At 44.5% G+C, this 20,059-nt stretch overlaps 2 protein-coding genes across 4 annotated transcripts in view; both read right to left on the bottom strand.

Moving 5' to 3' along the window:
- The window catches only part of NAT10 (N-acetyltransferase 10), a 39,679-nt gene extending 27,329 nt beyond the window's left edge, over positions 1–12,350 (bottom strand). Inside the window, exons 1-8 of one of the 3 annotated variants that reach the window (XM_059931365.1) lie at positions 12,263–12,350; positions 9,644–9,766; positions 9,206–9,297; positions 6,887–7,058; positions 5,393–5,515; positions 3,658–3,719; positions 2,125–2,239; positions 1,919–2,026 (exon numbers count right to left, since the gene is read on the bottom strand). In XM_059931365.1, the coding sequence (XP_059787348.1) occupies positions 1,919–2,026; positions 2,125–2,239; positions 3,658–3,719; positions 5,393–5,515; positions 6,887–7,058; positions 9,206–9,297; positions 9,644–9,751 (780 nt within the window). In that variant the 5' untranslated portion in view covers positions 9,752–9,766; positions 12,263–12,350. The other 2 variants (XM_059931364.1, XM_059931366.1) reach the window with 2 other exon arrangements.
- Positions 12,351–15,269: 2,919 nt separating this feature from the next.
- The window catches only part of CAPRIN1 (cell cycle associated protein 1), a 38,266-nt gene continuing 33,476 nt past the window's right edge, over positions 15,270–20,059 (bottom strand). Inside the window, exon 19 of the mRNA XM_059931363.1 lies at positions 15,270–18,604. Within this exon, the coding sequence (XP_059787346.1) occupies positions 18,540–18,604 (65 nt within the window). The 3' untranslated portion in view covers positions 15,270–18,539. The remainder of the gene's footprint in view (positions 18,605–20,059) is intronic.

Raw genomic sequence — 20,059 nt, 5'->3', positions numbered from 1 at the left:
AAAAGTGAAGAACTCTGATAAAACATAAGTGGCAAAATCCACAAAGATAATAAAAGGGTATGAAATCTGGACTAAAAATGCACTCTAAAATAATATTCTAAAATGAAAAACCAATACAAAAAAGCAGAGTGGTTTATAAAAACCAACAAAACAACCAGTAATTATATGAAAACAGTGCCTGCTTCTCTCATAACTAAAGTAACAACAAATTGAAACAATGATCCTACGTTCCCATATCAGATTCGTAAAGACATACGAATTTAACAGTACCCAGTGTTGGCAAGACTGCAGAGAAAAAGGCCTTTTCATACACAGTGCGGGTTCCATAACCTGGCATGACACCCGTTTTAACGCACACATACTCTACCCCGGCAATTCTCCTGTTAAATTATCCTAGAGACAGTGCCCACAAATGTATCTGTAAGAGTGTCCTAACAGCATTACTTATAATAGCAAAAAAGCTGGAATCAAGCCAAATGTCTAATGGGGATCACCTTCCCTTTGCACACTTTAAAAATACCCATTTATATGCACAGAAAAAGATCCAAAAGGACACACAATAAACCATTAACAGCAGCTGTCTCTGCAGAGCAGGACAGCCAAGGAGAAACACCACTTTCCATTTTTAATGCACACTTTCCTACTTACTGATTTTTTAAATTATTTTGCCATGGGTCATTTATTTTCTTACAACAATACTATTGTATTATAGTTTCTCCCTCTTCTGCCCTTTCCCCATCCTCTCTCTCACTCCCTCTCTCTGGTGATAAAGAAGTTACCAGGAAGTGGTTGAAAGCAACCCAGAGCCTGCAGCCTGTGCTGCAGAGAGAGCTGCGTGGTTGGTGATTCTGCTTCCAGCATGGAAAGGGAAACGACCCTACTGGGACTCAGCCCCAAGTGGGCGGCATCACTGCAGCTGTTTTCCATCAGGAGGGAAAAGCCCAGTGCTGAGAGAGGCCTGTGCTGCTTGGCTGGCTCAGGCTGGACCAGAACCCTGAACACACCCGACAGCTTGCAGGCCTCTGGGCCACATGCATTCAGCTCCCATCACCGCCCAGGAACCACCGGAGAAGCCAAGTTTACTGGCCCTGGCCACTTCAGGGAGCACAGAAATGCATCCTGGCAGCTCCCACCCAGCCTGCTGTCTGTACCTAGAGATCAGGTACACAGAGGACCCTCACCACAGGGCCCTCATCAGCCCTCACACTGGAGCCTCCAGCTCTCCTCACTTACGAACAAGGCATAAGCAAAAACCTTTATGTCATCAAAACTTAATGAAAATGGGGGCTTCCCTGGTGGTACAGTGGTTAAGAATCCACCTGCCAATGCAGGGGACACGGGTTCGAGCCCTGGTCCGGGAAGATCTCACATGCCACGGAGCAACTAAGCCCGTGTGCCACAACTACTGAGCCTGTGCTCTAGAGCCCGCGAGCCACAAGTACTGAAGCCCGTGAGCCTAGAGGCCGTGTTCTACAACAAGAGAAGCCACCGCAGTGAGAAGCCTGCGCACTGCAACGAAGAGTAGCCCCCGCTCGCCGCAACTAGAGAAAGCCCGCGCGCGACAGCAAAGACCCAACGCAGCCAAAAATAAATTAATTAATTAAAAAAAAAAACTTAATGAAAATGAAAGGACACAGGTCCATCACCCTGTGCCTGTGGCATTCCTCCATAAATGTAACCCATCTCCCCCCAACCCCCAGCTCCCTGAACTGTTAACGTGGGGAAGGGGGAGCTCATCCTGGACCTCTGTCGTGAATACATGCTGTTGCTGCGTGCCTGAGTGTGAGCAACAGAAAAGGGTCCTCGCCCACGGAGGAGCCAAGCCTTGTTCTAACTTGGCGTCTGTCACTCTCCGCCTGCTGTCTCTCCCCTCCGCGCTGTGCAGACTGGGCTGGGGATGTTCCGAACACACGCTCACCTGGTCTAGGGTCTTGCAGCAGTCCACCAACACGCCCACAGGCTGGGTGTCCTGCAAGCTCTCCTTCAGCTCCTTCAGCTCCAGATCAGAAGGCCCAAGACTCTCCTCCTACCAGAGAGGAGAGGAGGAGAAGGTTTGCCGCCATGCCGGGAGAGCCAGCACAGAAAACGGAGCCTGCCCCATGTTCCCGGCCCCCGGCAGCTCACCGGGGTCTGGGGAGGTAGGGCCTCAATGCTGGCGGCATGGGAGGAGATGGGCAGGATGTTGAGCTGGTCATCGATGGCAAGACACTTCTTACACGAGGCCAGGGAAAGAATAAACCTGAGGAACAAAACCACAGTCGTGAGGTGCTGAGGGCAATGTCTGCACAACAAGGGAAGGGCTTTTCTTCAGGAAAATCATCTAGCCCCACGTCTCTAAGAAAGCTGGAGAAAGCCAACACCATCATCTGGAGGGCAGTGCCGGATGATTCCCAGCCTCCTTTACGAAGCCCGAACATGCTTTATAGAGCAAACAAGCAAACGGGGAACTCCCTTAAGAGACTGATTACAAGGGTTCCTACTGTGCAGAAGCCCGCTGCTCCAGGGTGCCCCGGCCCTTCCCCCATCCTCCCAGGCTCACCCGTTAGCACTAGGTGTCTCCTTGAATGGGGAACACCAAAGCCACCCCACATGTGCTCACCAGCCACACAGGGAAACAAACGCATACACAAACGGACTGACCTTCTGCCACAAGGAGGAGAAAATAAAGGAAAGGGTGGAGGGGAAAGCTCCCTCTAGCACTATAATACAAACATTTTTGCGTGTAGCAAAACATGTGTTTGGCTATAAAATCCAAGCTTCTCCCACAACTGCAAGAAAAGGGCCTCCCGCACTACTTTCACAGGCTTCCCTTCCAGCCGGTAGCGCTGGGCGACCTCCAGGCCCACTCCTACTGAGCAGCCTCAGAGGCGATTGAAATTAGGTCGCACAGTTCACCCAGGCCAGGATTCCTAAACCTCAGCACTACTGAGATTCTGGACCAGATAATTCTTTGTTGGAGGGGCTTTTCAGTGCCTTTTAAGCTGTTCAGCGAGCACCCTTGGCCTCTACTGCCTCCAGCCTCCCGCCCTCACCCCAGGTCACGACCATCAAAGCGTCTCCAGACACTGCCAAGTCTCCCCAGGGGCAAAACTGCTCCGGTTGAGAACCACTGACCTACGACATGGCTTCTTTCTTCTTAAGGCGTTTCACGTGTTGCTAACTGGCGTTCCCTAAAAAGGGCTCTGTGCTCAAATAAATTGGGGTCCCTGGTGCTGTGAGACTTTTCAGAGGCTACAACAGGCTCACGTGAACCCTCACAAAGGAAAAACCATATCAGCATTTCCCAGACATATTGGACCAGAGAACCCTTTTGTCATAAGGTCCCTCTTAAACATCAGTGTTCTGTGAAACACATTTGGGAAAAGAGTGGTCCAGACAAATCACCCCTTTGACAGATGCGTAGGCTAAAAGCCAGAGCGGGAGAGAGACTTGGTAAGGGCCAGAAGCAAGACAGAATCCAGGCCCCAGCCTTCCACTCACTTTTATTGCTTTCAGTTAGCTGCACAACTACCGCTGCTATTGGGAATTTCACCATTTGGGGCTCCTGTACTACCTTCCCTGAGACAGAGCACAGCTTTCAGTTGGGCCCAAGATGAAAATGTTCCTCCCACTGTGCCTCCCACAGTTGAGGAAGTGAGAAATGTGCTCCAGACCTACCTCTCATTAAATCTTCCCACCACATCCTGATGGGCCTCCGTCCTGTATCTTGAATGCACGTCCTAAAAGGGACAACATCCATTAACAGAGGCACCCAGATAGCGCTGAGGTTCAGCATCCAAGTGTGAAGAAGTTCCAGCAAACAACCCTGGGGTAAAAGAGGCACCAGTGATGCTGCTAGAAACAAAATCTACTCCTACCTAACCTGCCATGCGAAACTGGCCGGATGCGATCTGCTGTAGCTGGACTCAGACACTAAATGCAATGTTTCTTATCACAACAAATGTCCCCTCACCTCACCTTTGACTGTTCCCACATTTTATCCAGCAGCACAAAACATATTCACTCGTTCAATAAAATGCACATGCCAACGCCAGACAAGCTGGGTACACACCGGTGTTTAGTAAAGCATGAAACCTATTCTCCTGAAGCTTACAGTCAAATGGTTGGACGGAGACAAACAAGTAAATAGATACAAATTTTGGCAAATGCTTTGAATGAGAAACAGGATGCAGTGACAGCCAATGGGGGGGTGGGGAGGGGGGGGCAACTTATATAGGGTAGAGAGGGAAGGCCCTCTGAGGTGGTAAGCAGGCAGCCAAGTAAGAGAGGGAGGAAGAACAAACAAAGTGACGTGGGCACAGACATTCGCTCGTTTGCAGATATTTCAGGAGGGCTTACTAAAGGCCAGGCACCCTTCCAGGATCAGGGAATATACCAGGGAGGAAAACGAAGTCCCTGCTCCCATAAAGTTTGGAGACTGGCACGGGAAGCCAGACAGTAAACAAATAAATGTCTATCTTGAGGTGGCTGTACCATGCTTTGAAGCAAAACAAAACAGGTTGAGGAGTGACAGGCCAACCACATATTCTACACAGGGTGTGAGAGAGGCCGCACACCGAGGAAGTGGTATCTGGGCAGGGACTGGAACGCAGTGAGCCAGCAGACACTCCGTGGGAACGGCACGAAGGCCCTCAGGCGAGAGTGTGCTGAGAGGAGAGGGCACACCTGAAGACCTCCGAGGAGGCCGGAGGGGCTGGGGTGAGGCGAGGGGGTGGGGGGTGGGGCGACAGGAAGCAGGCACTGAGATCTGACGGAAGTCCACTTCACCAGGCGAACGCAGCTCGTGAAACCCTGAGGCCAAGCCTAACAGTTGCCGAGCAGCTGGCAATGGACAGTGAATGACTCCGAGCCTGCGGCTCGGCACACCCACGTGGCAGAGCCAGCTCCGCGTCCGGGGAAACACTTCCGGCCACTCCCTCAGCCTGGGGAGAAAAAACATACCCCCCCCACCCCCTGGAGTCAAGGTTTCTGCCAGTCCGGGAGCGGGATGGCAATGCCCCTCCACGACCCATTAGGCTGAGGGCAGGTGAGGACGCCTGCGCGTGGTCCCCTTCTTGTAGCGCACAAATGTAGGCACTGGCGTGGCTCTCTGTGGAATACCGTTTTAGAAATTTAACTACACAACAGCTGCATCATGTCCGAATCTCACTGGTGTAGAATCTGCAAATGCCTGAAAGCAAAGGCAAAATTCACAGATTCCTAAGCACACCCAGGGCCACTGAGGCTTCTCTGCAGAAACTTCCTCATTAGCTCCAGTCAAAGAGCTCCCAGCCTAGAAATTATACTGACCGCTCACTGGAGTTGCTCAGCAGGAGTTCTTAAAAGAAAGCAGCAAAAACACAGATTGATTTGAACCGCCACAATCAAGTTAAAGAAAAAAACGGACACTTACCATGGTCATCGTGTACAACTGCTTGAGTGAGTTCATGGTCCGTAGGAGGATAACCACCAACCCACCACCTTCCACTGTTTCTACAGTCCTGGCCAGCAAGTTTGGAGTCAAAGCTTCAAAATCCTGGGAAAAGGAAACCTTAGAACTGGCTGCAAAGAGCACCCGCTGGGAAGCTTAACCAGGGGCCAGGCGATAAGGTACAAGGAGGGCTTCAGAGTACAAACTCAAGACCATACCCCGTACCTGACTCACCAGGACACACACACACACACGCACACACACACAGTCCCTTACTTAGGGGACACAGAAGAGAGCCCAGCCCTGGAGAAGAGGTATACCCGGTTTTACATGTCAAAGTGTTTCCCGTAATCCCTCATAAAATCTTATTTGGAAAGAAGTCCTCCAATCTGCATTGATTCACACTTGAATTTCAGAAATACCTCACACTCATTTTCTGCTCTGTTCATAGATGGAAACTGTCTGACAAAACTCAACTGCACCACATGGGGGAGCCGCTGCCTAAAGGAGCCACCATCACTTCGCCTGGTAACTGGTGAGCAAAAGCAGCTCCCTACCAGTCAGTGATGGGGTGAGAACAGGCAAAACACTCTTTTCAGCCTCCAAGGTGGGATGTAAGCCAGCAGTGTATGGACAGCCCACTGGAATGCAGAAAGGAAAAACTAGAAGTTCTATTCAAAATTTCCCACCTCATTTCTTAATTTATATTTCATAAGGTATGTTTTATGATGCACGTAATCATAGTAGTGCATGCATATAATAAATACATATCAAACTATGGGAACCTGTGCTTACATGTGAGGATTTGTGCTTAAATGTTTTCTTTGGTGGGTGTGGTGGGGGGGGGGGGGAGGCGGATGGAGTCACAGGTGCCAAAGAATCAAAGAACAAAACAAAGACCACCAGAGCTCAAAACAAAGAAAAATGTGAAACTTAATCTATTAACTTGCCAGGCAAGAGAAAATACATACCAGTGAAGAAACTCACCAGCTACTTCTCTGAGGGGGGAAAGCTAGGAGACTTTAAGGACCAGAAGGGCGGTGACAGGGGTGGTCATTCAGTCAAGCACTCTGGATAGGACGTCCGAGTACTCGGGTCTGTACCTAGTTAGTTAAAACAAGTCCCACTGCTCTCTGGTCACAAAAGTCTTCAGTTAGTTCTAATAGGGATCTGGGGTCCTAGGGTCACTCAAAGTTCAGTGCTTTACCAAGCTGGTTAGACCCAGTTGTGATGGAGCGCCACTGCCAGTTTGGGTATCTCTAGACCAGTGCCGCTTTTGGTAGAAAATGCTCTTTTTCTGTTGGTGAATTATCAAGCTCCTGTGGAAAGTGGCCAAGGCCTCCACGGAGGAAGCTCTGGCGGAGGGAGTACACGTGACTCCTCTCCTCTCTGTACACCTGTCCTTGCGGGTGACCAGGCAGCCCAGGCACTCCCTAGCACTCTGACTCCAGTCACGGGCTGGGGCAAGTCACCCACCTGGAGAACACACATGCCAAACGTATTGCCCAGGATCTTGTGGGTCTCATTGTAGTAGCAGTAGCGAATGTTTGTGGCAGCTACGAAGAGTTCAAAGGGGTCATCTTGCTTTATGTTCAGCGTCCCGCTCTTTATTTTTTTCTGCAGCTGTCGCATTCTTTTCTTCCGATGACTGCAATCACCCCCCATCCCATGAAAGCCAGTTAACCAGAGAGGCTAGAGTTGGGAGCAGGGGACAGGCTCAACGATCACCCACTTAGACCCTCAGAGCTAGAAGGGAACTTGGAAATCGTAGTGCTCATCCCCTCACTTTAAAGCTGCAGGAAACGAAAGAGGCGTTAGAGCAGACGGGCTTCGGAGGGAGACAGTGTAAGTCTGCGTGAGAACCCTGCCGTTTTGATACTTTACTTTACAAAAAGGGTAATGGGAGTCCCTAAACCTCACGTTCAGCCAGAGCTTGAAAGCAAACCTTAGTGGCCTCACTACCTCAGTCTCAAGCCAATGCTTCAACCACACAGCACCGCTTCCCAGAGAACCTGGGAGAGGCACTGTGATGGCGGGTTACTTTATTCATTTTTCCTAAATGAATTCATCCACTTCCTTCCCAGATGGTGGGATCAAGTCCTCAAGGGCAGCTCTAATCTAAGACAATACTGATAGAGGATATAAGGGTTGGAACGGAATCTGGACATCTCCCAGAAATCCCTGAACTTTTCTTTTGTCTTAAAAAACTCTGAATACCTAACTGTCAATTAACTCTTTCTTTTAGAGAAAGGAGAGAACAAGAAAACTCCAGAATCAAGGGTTACAGCAAACCAAAATTTTATCATAGTTCGCTAACTGAATAGTAGAGCCAAGGCCTTCCCCCTGGGGCCCCACTTCCTCAGCCCATGACTTAGCATCAGCCTTAACCTAATGCTCAAGACAGGGGTAGGAGAGCTGTAAGAAGCACAGAAGAGATTTTTAAAAGTGAAAGCAGGTGGGTTAAGTTTGAAAGGCAAATCTGCCCAAAACACTGTAAACTGCCCAATTTCGCAGGGGGTTTCCCCACAGCAGAGTCTACCCCAGAGACACATATATTGAGGGATAAAGGAGGGAGAAGAGGCCCAAGGACAGAACCACACAGGTGAGCTGGGTTTAGGGAAGGAGATGAGCTCGGGGAGAGAGAAGAGCTCAGGAAGGTGGTCTGAGTGTCACAGTAGCAAAGAAAGGAGAGCATTTCCGAGGTGACCTTATAATGGTTTATCTGCCAAGGAACAGCACCCCACACCCCAAACTCCTCCACACACACAGTCGTAGGCAGAACTGCCAGGTTCCTACTAGGTGACCCACCCCACCTCCTCTGGCCCAGGGGTGGATGTCTTTCCAAAAGAATTTGGGAGGAAGACTGATTTCTGTGTCGTTGCACCCAAACCACGTAAAACTCAAGTGGTGTTTCTGCGATGGGAACCATAGAAGGCAGAAAGCTGCCTTGAAGTGGGAAAAGAACAAAGCAGACACGCAGAGATGAGAGACTGAGCAAGGACTGGAGCGTAAGCACTGCGGCTCTATACCACCCCCGCGGAAGAGCTGAAATCTCATCCCCGTAGGCTTCAGGAGGTAGCCCATATACTGCTGACCCTTGAAAAACCTGGGGGTTAACCTGAGTCTAACTTAAGAGTTGGCCCCTCCGTAACCGCAGCTCCTCCACATCAGAGGATTCAACCAACCACGGACCACGTAGTACTGTAGTATTTACTACTGAAAAACATTCGGGTATAAGTGGAGCCCTGCAGTTCTAGTCCACATTGTTTCAGAGTCAACTGTACTTCAGTAAATTCCCCTTGTGCCTAAGTGTGTTTGTATTGGAGGTCTGCTCTTTACTATATAAGAAGTCTTAAGTCCACAACTTCAAAAAATAAGAACAGCCAATTGTCAAAAACAGCAGTGGACTACTAGAGGAAGAGCTCTAAAAAAAAGGAGAAAGAGGGGGAAAAGTTGTTGCATTAGGCATCAGGTCGTTGGTAACTTCCAAGAGCAACTGAAGGAAACTGCGTTATTAGAGGGGCTTGATCAGCTGAGAAAACTAAGAAGAAAACTCGTGTGCAGAAAGCAAGGAATTGGGCTGGGGACTTAAAAGAGCATGAAAAGGATCTGAAATGTATTGTCAGGAATGAAGAAAGGGCATCAGCTCTATTATTTTTCTCTACTGGGAGTGTCCTCAGAGATAGCACCTTCACTAAGAATCCCTGAAAAACCATGCCAAAGAATCATTTCCTAACATTTAACTAACGAGCAGGGATGGGAAGTGGGATGGGACGCTCAAAGGGCATGGCTTACCTGCTAAACCCCAGCTCTTTCTTGTAACACCACAGCACAGAAGGCCGAGCCTTCACAGTTGCTCTGGACAACATGTGATGGAGTATGACCACCTGCCAAAGAAAAAAGCCATAGCATCTCAGGACCAAAAGAGACCTCCGGGACAGCCAGGCCCGAGACCACAAGGCCAGCAGTGCCCAGGCGGGGACTAGAAGCCAGCTCACATACACCTACCCTTGTGCTCAGTCCACCACCCCACATATCAAAAGCTGTTAACCTGCCTGTTAATAATTCTAAATATTGAGTATTTATCACTTCCAATAAGTAAAGGAATGATCCCACTAGGCATTTCACTTAAAGAAAACCAGTCATTATGTGTGAAACCCCAGAGTGTCTGTAACATGCTGACTCTTTGGGACAGGATACAAAGTAAGTCAGGAAGCATTTACCAGGCCTTACCTGATCCTTTCCTCGATCTCCGACCACGACAAAGAGAGACCTCTGCCGCTCAGCTACCCCATTCTCAATGAGAATCCGGATTCGGTTATCCACTTTCTTCCGATGCATGGTGAAAAACTATCACTGAAACAGAAGGAAAGGACACAACTGGACATGAACATCCAGGTTCTGGGTGAGGAACATTAGCTGGCTGCCTCCTGTGGGGCTGGGGGGCTGAGCTAGGCACATTTATAAGTATCATCTTATTGAACCCTCAAACAGCTCCCTAGGGAAGACATCAGCCTCATTTTTTAAATTACGAAACTTAGGCTGGAAAGGTGAAGAAAATGTTCCCTTGGCATGGGAAGTCAACAGGGAAGCTGTAATTCACACCCTTATAGAGGAGTTTTTCAAAAATCGGAAACAGGGCTTCCCTGGTGGCGCAGTGGTTGAGAATCTGCCTGCTAATGCAGGGGACACGGGTTCGAGCCCTGGCCTGGGAGGATCCCACATGCCGCGGAGCAACTAGGCCCGTGAGCCACAATTACTGAGCCTGCGCGTCTGGAGCCTGTGCTCTGCAACAAGAGAGGCCGCGATAGTGAGAGGCCCGCGCACTGCGATGAAGAGTGGCCCCCGCTTGCCACAAGTAGAGGAAGCCCTCGCACAGAAAACGAAGACCCAACATAGCAATCAATCAATAGATCAATAAATAAATCTAAAAATATTTAAAAAAAAAAAAAAATTGGAAACAATGTTCAAAAAAAGAATGATTAAAATGTATGATATATCTATGGGAAAATAAAGCGGTTTTCAAAAAAATTTGTTCAAAATCATTTTCAAATATTATCTAAGGATATGGATACAGATGCTTATTAGAGGATAACATGGCAGGATATGCATGTACATAATATGTATATAGAAAAAAAAAGATTGGAAGAAAACACCAAAATGTAAAGTAGTTATTTATGGATGGTGAGATAACAGATGATTCTTATTTTGTTCTTTTGTTTTTTTGGAGTTTTGTGTTGTTTTTTTTAAATTCACATGTATTACTAACAAAGTCAGTAATCAATTGACTATTACTATGATGGAATGTGGCCATCTGTTTCCTCAAAGGAGGGAAAACTATACTGAAGCCTGTACAGAGAGATTTCAAAAGTTATTATGATTACATATGATAGAACATTGTATCATTATAATAAATACACGAAAGAAACATCAAAAATATCAATTATGCTTCTACAATGTAAAAGTAAAAATAACGTGTTACTTAGAAACTTCAGTGCTTGCTGCATTCTACACCTAAAGCTCATTAACTGAACCTTAACCCTGCCTTAATTGTCTTTCTAACCTCTCAATGCAAACATGGATTTTAGCAGTTCGATCTTAACTGTAAAACACTATGTCATCATGGGAACATATGTATAACTGATTGATTCACTTTGTTATAAAGCAGAAACTAACACAACATTGTAAAGCAATTATACTCCAATAAAGATGTTTAAAAAAAAAAACCACTATGTCATAATCAATGGCTCCTATTTTATAAAGAAAGGACCAAGTATAAATACTCAAGTACCCCAAGGAAGAAAAGTGACGGAGACAGGATTCACATTCAGGCCTCCCTTGATTCCAAAGCCTGAACCCTTTCCAGTTCACCAACCTGACCAGCTTGTCAGCTGAGTTGCGGGCCACACAAAGACCCCACAACCAATCAACAACTAATTATTGCTTTTTGTTCTAGTTACTGTGGGAGCCCCAGAAGTAGTACCAGATAAAGCCTTGACTTCGAGGAGCTTTCATTTTCCTTAAAGAAAATATTTAAGAGAAAGAAATGAGGGATAATCTGTCTAAAGACAGATAAATTAGATGTAAAACTAATTGCTACAGTGGTCTGATGAAAGTCTGAGATTACTGTGGGCTGGAGTTGCCATGGAAGGCTTAATGGATGAGGAGGGCCTTGAAGGAAGAGAAAGATGATTATTTTTCATTCATCTATTAGTCTAACAAATATACATAGCATCTATGTGCCAGGCACCATTCCAGGTGCACTGGCAAACAAAACAAAGTCCTGAATGTGCCTGCTGAATACGGAGTATAAACGAATGAGCAGAGTGAAGTAGCTAAGAGCGTGGGAGGATCTAGATGAAATCAGACTGCCTCAGTTCAGTGCCAGGTGCTGCAATCAGGAACTGTGGGCAAGCTCCGCGGAAAGCAAACGTGTTGTCACCCACCCACTCACCCCACCCCACCCCCAGAGCCCCTAGAGGATGGAGATCAAGCCACGCAACCCGCCAAGAGCTCTCGAGAAGCACTCCCGAGAGTGGCCGCCTACTGGGGAAGAGGGTCCTGTTATCTAGGAGCGCCCGGGTGGGGCGGCAGTCGGCATGGGCCGGGCATCAGCACGGATGCAGAGCCTTCGTCCTGGAGCCAGCCAGTCTCCTCCGGGCCCAAGAAGGACACAGACACCGACCTCGGCACCCATCCCCAGCCATCCCGTGATGGATACCTGCGCCCCGAGCCGGGCGGACTCCAGCCAGCAGCGAAGCGGAAGCACGTGGGGGGCACCGAACTTCTGCGGGAGAAGCGGGCGCAACGGGCTGCCCCTAGCGGATGCCTGGTCGCCGACTGACAACTTACCTCCCTCGGCGACGCGCGTCCAGCTCAGGCGCTGGTAGACGGTGCGTGCGCTGGCGAACTAACGGAGCGGCGACGGCGAGTGAGAGGGGACCTTTTTCACCCCTGTCCCTGCGTGATGACGTCATGGGCCCGGGAGGCGGAGCTGCAGCAACTGCGGCTGCGCGGTTTAGTCTCTGCCCGCCGTAGCTGTGGTGCCCGTTCTAAGTTGCCTCTTCGTATCAAAATTAAGAGACCGTGACTACGGAGGGCAGAATAAGCAGATGCCCGCACCCGCAGGGCCTGTCAGTGCGCTGGGGCTAGCTCGGGTGCCCAGACAGGTCCGGGGCAGCACACGGTAAGTGGTCTGGGGTTTTCAGTGTTAGCCTGGTTATGCGAGATGACTGGCTCCGGGGATCTTGCGTAATTTTGACACTCCTCTTACTTAAAATAACTATTTTAATGTGATAAGATGGGGAAACTCGATCAGCAGACCTGTCTCATTCAGCTCACTTGACCCTCCCCATCCTCAGTAATGACCTTGTAGACCTCTCTGGCATTCCGTAGATTTTCTACCCACTATTGCTGCTCCTGTACTTTGGCAGGCTCCCTTTAGGCCTGTATCTGGCTGTCAAATGCTGGCGTTCTTCTGAAAACCAGCTTTGGGGCTCTGCTTTCGTTTAGTTACTTCCTCTCCCCCACCCGTCTCGGACGAACTCGGTCAAGCGGTTGAAGAGCCACCTATGTAGTTACGGTTTTTTGGGCCAGATCGTTGAATTTAACAAATCCAACTGCTTGCTTAACATTTCTCGATGCCTCAATCAGAAAGTTGAAGCCGAATTCATTTGCCTTTCTTCCTTAAACTCCTTCCTCAAAGCAGAATGTAATTCTCTACCTCCAAATCTAATGTAATCAGCAGCACCACCCATTGTATTTTTTTATAATTCCCTCAACAAAAATGTCAATATGCTAGACACAAGAGATAAAGTGACCAAAACAGTCCTATCTCCTGTGAAACTTACAGTCTAGGTAAGAAAAGTGTTAAGAAAAAAGTATCCAGTGAGTAAAAAATAAGGCACTGCTTTAGACGTGGACTTGGAAGGACTCTGAAGTGGTGACTTGGAGTTAAGACCTGAATTTAGGAAGAATGAGCCTTAAGAACAGTGGAGTGAAAAGCTTTCCCATTAGTTAAGTGTAACACATGAAGACTCCAAGATGGTAAAAGTCTCAGCAAAGCAGCCAGTGTGGCCAGAGTACAGTGAGCAAAGGGAAAAATGGTAGGAAACTAGACCAGATAATTGAAGGGCATGTGGGCCACAGATTTGAATTCTACGTGTGATGGGAAACCACTGGGGTCTGAGTAACAGGGAAGTGACAAAATCTGATTTGCCCTCTTAAAAGGCTCAATCTGGCTGCTATGCAAAAAACTATACTACAGGAGAGCAAGAGTAGAAACACAGAGAACCGTTATAAGCCACTGTAGCTACCTGTTCTGATGTGGTGGTCACAAGTGCTAGTTGACTCAGGATGTATTTTCAAGGTAGAACCACATGTAGATTTGCTGAAGGACTATAGATACAAAGTATGAAAGGAAATCAAAGATATGAGCAACTGGATGTAGGTTCACCAAGAAATCAATTTCCAATACTCATGACATTGAAAGCAAGATATTAAGTAGGAGTTTGTTTTGGGGAGTTTGGGACCTAGAAATACTTATGAGTGACTAAAATGCTGATTGTAGTCAAAGTCGTGGGATTGGATAAGATCACCTAGGGAAGAATGTTAGCTAGGGATGAAGTCTGCAACCAAGGCCTGGAGAACTCAGCAAAGGATACTGAGCAGTGGCCAGTTAGATAGGAAATATGTAGAATCCCATTTACTACCACCCTCCACTTTATGTTGTAATCGTTTCTTACATGGGCTACTCCAATAGCCATCTCTTGCACCATATATTTTGTTCTCAACACTGCACTGTTTTGGGGGTTTTGTTTTGTCTTGTTGCTTTGTTTTTGCTGCTCCACGAGGCTTGCAAGATCTTAGTTCCCCAACCAGGGACTGAACCCGGGCCCACAGCAGTGAAAGCGCAGAGTCCTAACCACTGGACCACAGTGGAATTCCATGCACTGAGTGTTCTTAAATGGCAATTTTATTAGGTGACCCACCATCCTCCCCCCCAATCCCACCCCCTATACACACAGCTTAGAAATCTTGTTTCCAACTGTTAGAGACAAAACTTAACATGGACTAGAACTTATTACAAAGCTATTCTTAGTAGCCCTTACTGTTGCTTCAGCCTCTTTCTAGCTCTACTAAATCTGTACTCTTTTCACTTGAGCCAGAGAGCCTTTCTCAGTCACTGGAGACTGGACTTGGGACACGCAGTTCTCTCCCCTTCTTTACTAGTTTACTGCTCCTCATCCTTCAAGTCTTAATTATTCCTCTCAAAAGTCTTCCCTGATCATTTTAACTGGGTCATATCCTATCATGGCCTTAGTATCTATCATCAACCATGTTGCTCCATCATGGCTTTTGCTATACTTCAGCGTCATCACATCAGTATCTTTGATTAGACTGTTCAATGAAAGCAGGAACCACAGTGATTTTGTCACCACTGAATGCTTAGTGCTTGGAATGGTGGCCTGGCAAAGAGTACCCAAATTTGCTGAATGAAGCGTTAGTTTACTGACTTAATACAGTGGCTCCCTAATAAAAACACCATACTTAAAGAAAACCAGTATTACAAGTTAAGAACACAACACTAAAAATCGTCTTTACTAAATCAGGTGGTCTTTCACTACTTACAAACTTAAGGAGCCAGTCTTCTGCATGGGACTGGATTAGGCTTCAGAACAGCTGTTAAAGTAAGGTACTGAAATCCCAATTGAGAAGAATGTAGTAGTCTAACAAGTAAGGCAAGGCTACCAGAGATTTAAATTTTTTCCTCTCCTCTCACAAGTAGCACTTCTTCACTTAGAGCTTTGCTTGATGGTATAAACAACTAAAGCAAACTTCACTCAAGGACAATAAGGTATCAGGTTTTAATATAATTTAATCTAATGTAATTTAAAACATTCACTAGTCTTTACCAGTAGTTTTGTAGAATTCAAAATGGGAAAGGGTGTAGAGATGAGGCTTAACAAATTACTTTCATATTCCTGAGGGGTCTCCCTCCCCATTAACTCTTTAGAAGGGATAAGCTCAAGGGCAATACTGATTCTTTTGGTATAACTTACAGTCAGTAAAACTTCAGAGTTCTTAATAAGAACTCAAGTGGGATGGGGATTCAGAAGCTTAAAGATGAAATGAAGGGTTTTAACTCTGTGCTTACCTGTATCCCATTTCCCCTAATAAGATATATTACTGAAAATATAATGAACAATACAAATTTCCTAAGACACTTAGGAGGCTGACTACTCAACTACCTTCTACATTTTATGAACTGCTTGTCGACAGAGCATCTCAGTTCATTAGCCTTCTGAGAATAAACACACATTCTCATGTCTCTAAGTGAAGTCTCCCACATAACAGAGTCATATACGTAGGAGACAAAAGAACTGCAGAAGCTAACTGATTAAAAATATTTAACGGATTTCGTTTTAATATCAAGATACGATGATCAGAAAAACTTTCATATTCTTTAGGGATATTAGGATATGAAAAAAAAAATGCCCTAACGAAGGTAATCAATGACACTCTACCTTAAAGCTTTAAAATAGAAGTCTCATTGTCCACATGAGATGACTGATACTGTGCATTTACTTCAAAGTACTTTATATATGGAGTCTTGCTATACCAAGAAGCTACAGTGCCACGTGTGACAATCATTTTCTTTCAACTCTGCTAGAATATGCATTTGCCCAAACAAGGCCTTCTGCAGGTAGGACAAGTATTCACATATTATACAGAACACCTAGTACCAAGACTCAGATCTTAATAGGACTTTTTAAAAAGTTCTCTGCCCCATAATGAGGCACTGCTTTAAAAAATATAGTCTGAATTGAGGCATAAAAGCTTTAGACTACGTAGAATGCCAAAAAAAAAAAGAAAAAAAAGCATAGTATCTCAAAAGGAACAAACGATTCTTTTAAAAACATACATAGAAATAATCAAACTACTAACACCTTTACATATTCACAGCATCTGCACTAATGCATAGACGTTTGAAACCTAGAAAGCATTTCTCCTCCATCCCATCTCTGAACTGATTCATAGAGATCACTGTATAAATAACTTGCTTACTTCAATTTTGATTTTAAATTTCATGAAATTATTTTCTACACAGATAGCAAATTTAGTTTTATATATAGAAGGATTGTAAGCATACATCATCTATAGGGATTACCCAGTAAATCACGAATATTTTATCTTTCCCCCTAAAATACAGCAAACATATGGTTGTGGTACATCCCAGGCAGATGTCATTTAAAGCACACAAGGGGAGGTGCTAGCAGAAGAAATACTTATTTGTAAAAGTAAACAGATAACCCTTCCAATATGATGTACCACAACCACACATGAGAAAAGAACTTCTTTTATTTTAAAATAAACATTGAAGATTCCCCCCCGCTTCCCCACCACCCTACAAATCTTCTGAATGTGGAATGTTCAATAGCCTAACCATTTTAGTAGGTTACAAAACCAGCAAAAACTCCAGTTGTCTAATGATGAACGTTTGAGAATGGTTTTGTGGGGTTTTTTGTTTTTCTTTTTTTAAAAGTAGCTGAGCACCTACTGGAAAAATTCCTTGGCTAAAGGCTGAAAACTAAATTCAATTTCTGCACAGAAAATACCATTAACTTAGTAGCCTTTGCTTAATAGGTGGGATTAATTCTCCATGAAGTCCAAGTGGGATACAACAAGCAGCATTAAGTTCATAGGCACACAGAACTAGTGCTCCAACTGCTAGCACAAATTTCAACATAGTACATAAATTACTAAACTGTCCTCTTCATCAAACTTGGGACTCTCCCTATACATCTATGGGAAAAAATCACCACTTTGAATACAAATACCTCCATGAGAAATGGATAATTCAATTAGGGTTAGACAAAAGATAAGTGCAAGTACTATAGAAATAGCTGCTGGAGATAACCATAAAATTTGGAACACTAACTGCATGGGGTGAACCACATAAGCTGCTAGCTGTTGAACACCAGTGTTTCAAGATACAACTTTTACAAACATGTTTTATTTGTTTGCTTATACCATCAGAACTTAAACTACTGACTGTCATTTCCCTAAAATAGGGAAATCAATCTAAAACACATACTGGTGCTTTTCAAAAGATAGCAATTTAAAAGGGTGGTAGCAGCAGGCATTTGATATCTTTTTCTTTTAAAAACTTTCAGGCTGCAGGAAAAACATGTGACCAAGGTTGTTATGATTATCCATTAGAGATTTTCATCAGTACCTGTACCAATTTAGGTGACAATACAGCAAGATCCAAGGATTAGTGACAGACAATGTACATCATAAGGAATGATATATAGTACCAATCCTTACAAAAGTCATTGTCAAAGAAACTGTTAAGTGTTCAGAAAGGTATCTAAATATTTCACGTTAAGTACAGAAGCGGCCATCCAGATTATATCCCTTATTTGTTGCATATTTTTCAAAAAGTGCCAATCAAAGCCTAATTTTGCATTTTGGCTTTGTCTTATACAGTATCAGCTGTTAAAAAGCAATTTGCATGTGTTTTTAACCACAGTCGTCTGGCCAGAGAATGAACAGTGCTGTGTCAAACCCTAAGGCTGGTAGCCAGCCTTATATGTGTGATTAAGGACCCATGCATAATTTGGTATGCATCTAAATGTTCAGTGCTCCAATTTAACTGGAAAAGCTGTGAAATGCAGTTGTTATGCCAAACCACACTCCACTCCTTCCATCTTCCTTTCAAGGGAAATAGTTTTGTCAATTACCACTGAATAATAGGGCTGATTTGTAGATTTTATCCGAAGTCAAGTCAATCTTGCTTTTTCCAAGCCACTTAAAATAACTATGGAGATACCACCCCGTTAAAGTATATGATGTTTCACTCCTAAGCAAGGGTGAGGAATCTGAGTATCATGTGCAAGACTCAAGATGACGTTTAGGACAGAACATGCAGAGTAAAAATAGTTTCCTTCCATATCCAGGTAATATAAAGCTGACAATTGTAGTCCTGTCTTTATGGGATGAAAACAGTCCCTTTACAGTAAGTTTCCTGAAAGGGAGAACAAATAGATAATAACTCTTCTGGTAGCATATTATGGTACACTGGCCAGTGTGTTTTTGGCGATTAAACATAATCCTGTGAATCAGATTAATTCACTTGCTGAGTGTTCATTTGCGGCATCCCTCTGTTGGGTCTTGGGGGCCCTCCACGACCTAGAAGACAAAAATGGCATTTGGTTTTTCTTTCAAATATTATTTATTTTGCCTTCAAGCAGATTTTCATCTGAAGTCAAGAAGCATGTGGGCAGCTTGTCACCACATTATTAGGTTTAAGAGGTCAATTCTTCAGTGTTCAAGTTTCACCTGTCCTGGAAGTTGTCATGCGTAAATTTGCTCATGTTCTCTAGCTAAAAGAAGAGTAGAGCTAATGGAGTATTCCACCAGTACTCATTCATTCATTCATTCAACAAGTATTTATTGAGTGCCTACTATGTGCCAGGCACTGTCATCAGGCGTTGGAAATAGATACAGCAGTGAAGACAGACAAGGTACCTGCTCTCATGGAGCTTACATTCTAGTGTACACTCTAGCTTACATTTCAGTAAGTAAGTAACATCATACTATCAAAATTAATAAAAGCACCAGAATGAAAAACAGACCTTATTACCTAAACTGTTAAAAAGAAACTACATAACATTCAAAATTGTATAATGACTTGTAACAGATAAAGTAACTTTTTACATGCTGTTAAAACAGATTTTTAGCTACCAGTCAACTCAACTTTCATAGAATATGCTACAAGGTGAGAAAGAAGAACATAACCCACATTCACATGCAAATATCCTTTGATACTTCAAGTCAGTAATTCTCAAGTGATCCATAATTTAAAAAAAAAAAATGCACCTTTTTTGCTGGCCAGTTGCTACTAGCATTGAAATCAAAGTACTTTGTAATTCCTCCTTAACATACATTTTATACATGTTATGGCCAATATCTAGAGGAAATCTATTCAATTTTACTTCCCTCCAATCAGAGAACCATTTAGAACTTCAGATCATATGAAACGATACCTCTGTTAGATTGACTTCCTACCCAAATAGTAAGCAGTTTTCCTATGGTAATAGACAAAAACCAAAAACTCTTAAAACCTATAATTTTTAAGTATAGTTCTGTTAGTTAGTTAGGATTTTGGAGGTTTTGTTTCAAAGTCAGAAATAATTTGACATTTATATCACTAATAACGGTCCAAAAGGCATTGAAATTTCAATTAGTTCTATTACTTCTAAATGGTTCTCTAAATGTAACTATGGCTTATCCGGCCATTAAAGGGTTTCTGGCCCTAAAATATAATATGCATGTTTCAAAAATGAAAGAGGAATAATAAATTTATATAAATGTTTAATCTCATTCCAAAAATGTCTTACAAAAATGTTTTGGTAAGTACTTCCTAAAAACATTTAGCAGGTTTTAGGACCTGAAAAATAATTTGCAGTTGGAAAAACACTTTTTCTGAGGAGGAGAAATGTTCTAGTTTTCAAGACAGTTTATATAGTAACAGGGAAAGTCATTCAAAAAATTAAATTTGGGTTCAAGATAAGTTTTAGAAACAGAGCATTTCATTTAATCCCTAGCAACAAGTCTGGAAATGATAAATGTATTCCTAACATG

This window comes from Balaenoptera ricei, chromosome 8, assembly GCF_028023285.1.
Source record: "Balaenoptera ricei isolate mBalRic1 chromosome 8, mBalRic1.hap2, whole genome shotgun sequence".
Taxonomy (NCBI): Eukaryota; Metazoa; Chordata; class Mammalia; order Artiodactyla; family Balaenopteridae; genus Balaenoptera; species Balaenoptera ricei.
The sequence above is the reverse complement of the archived record's forward strand: the minus strand, read 5'-3'. Positions and strand labels throughout refer to the sequence as shown.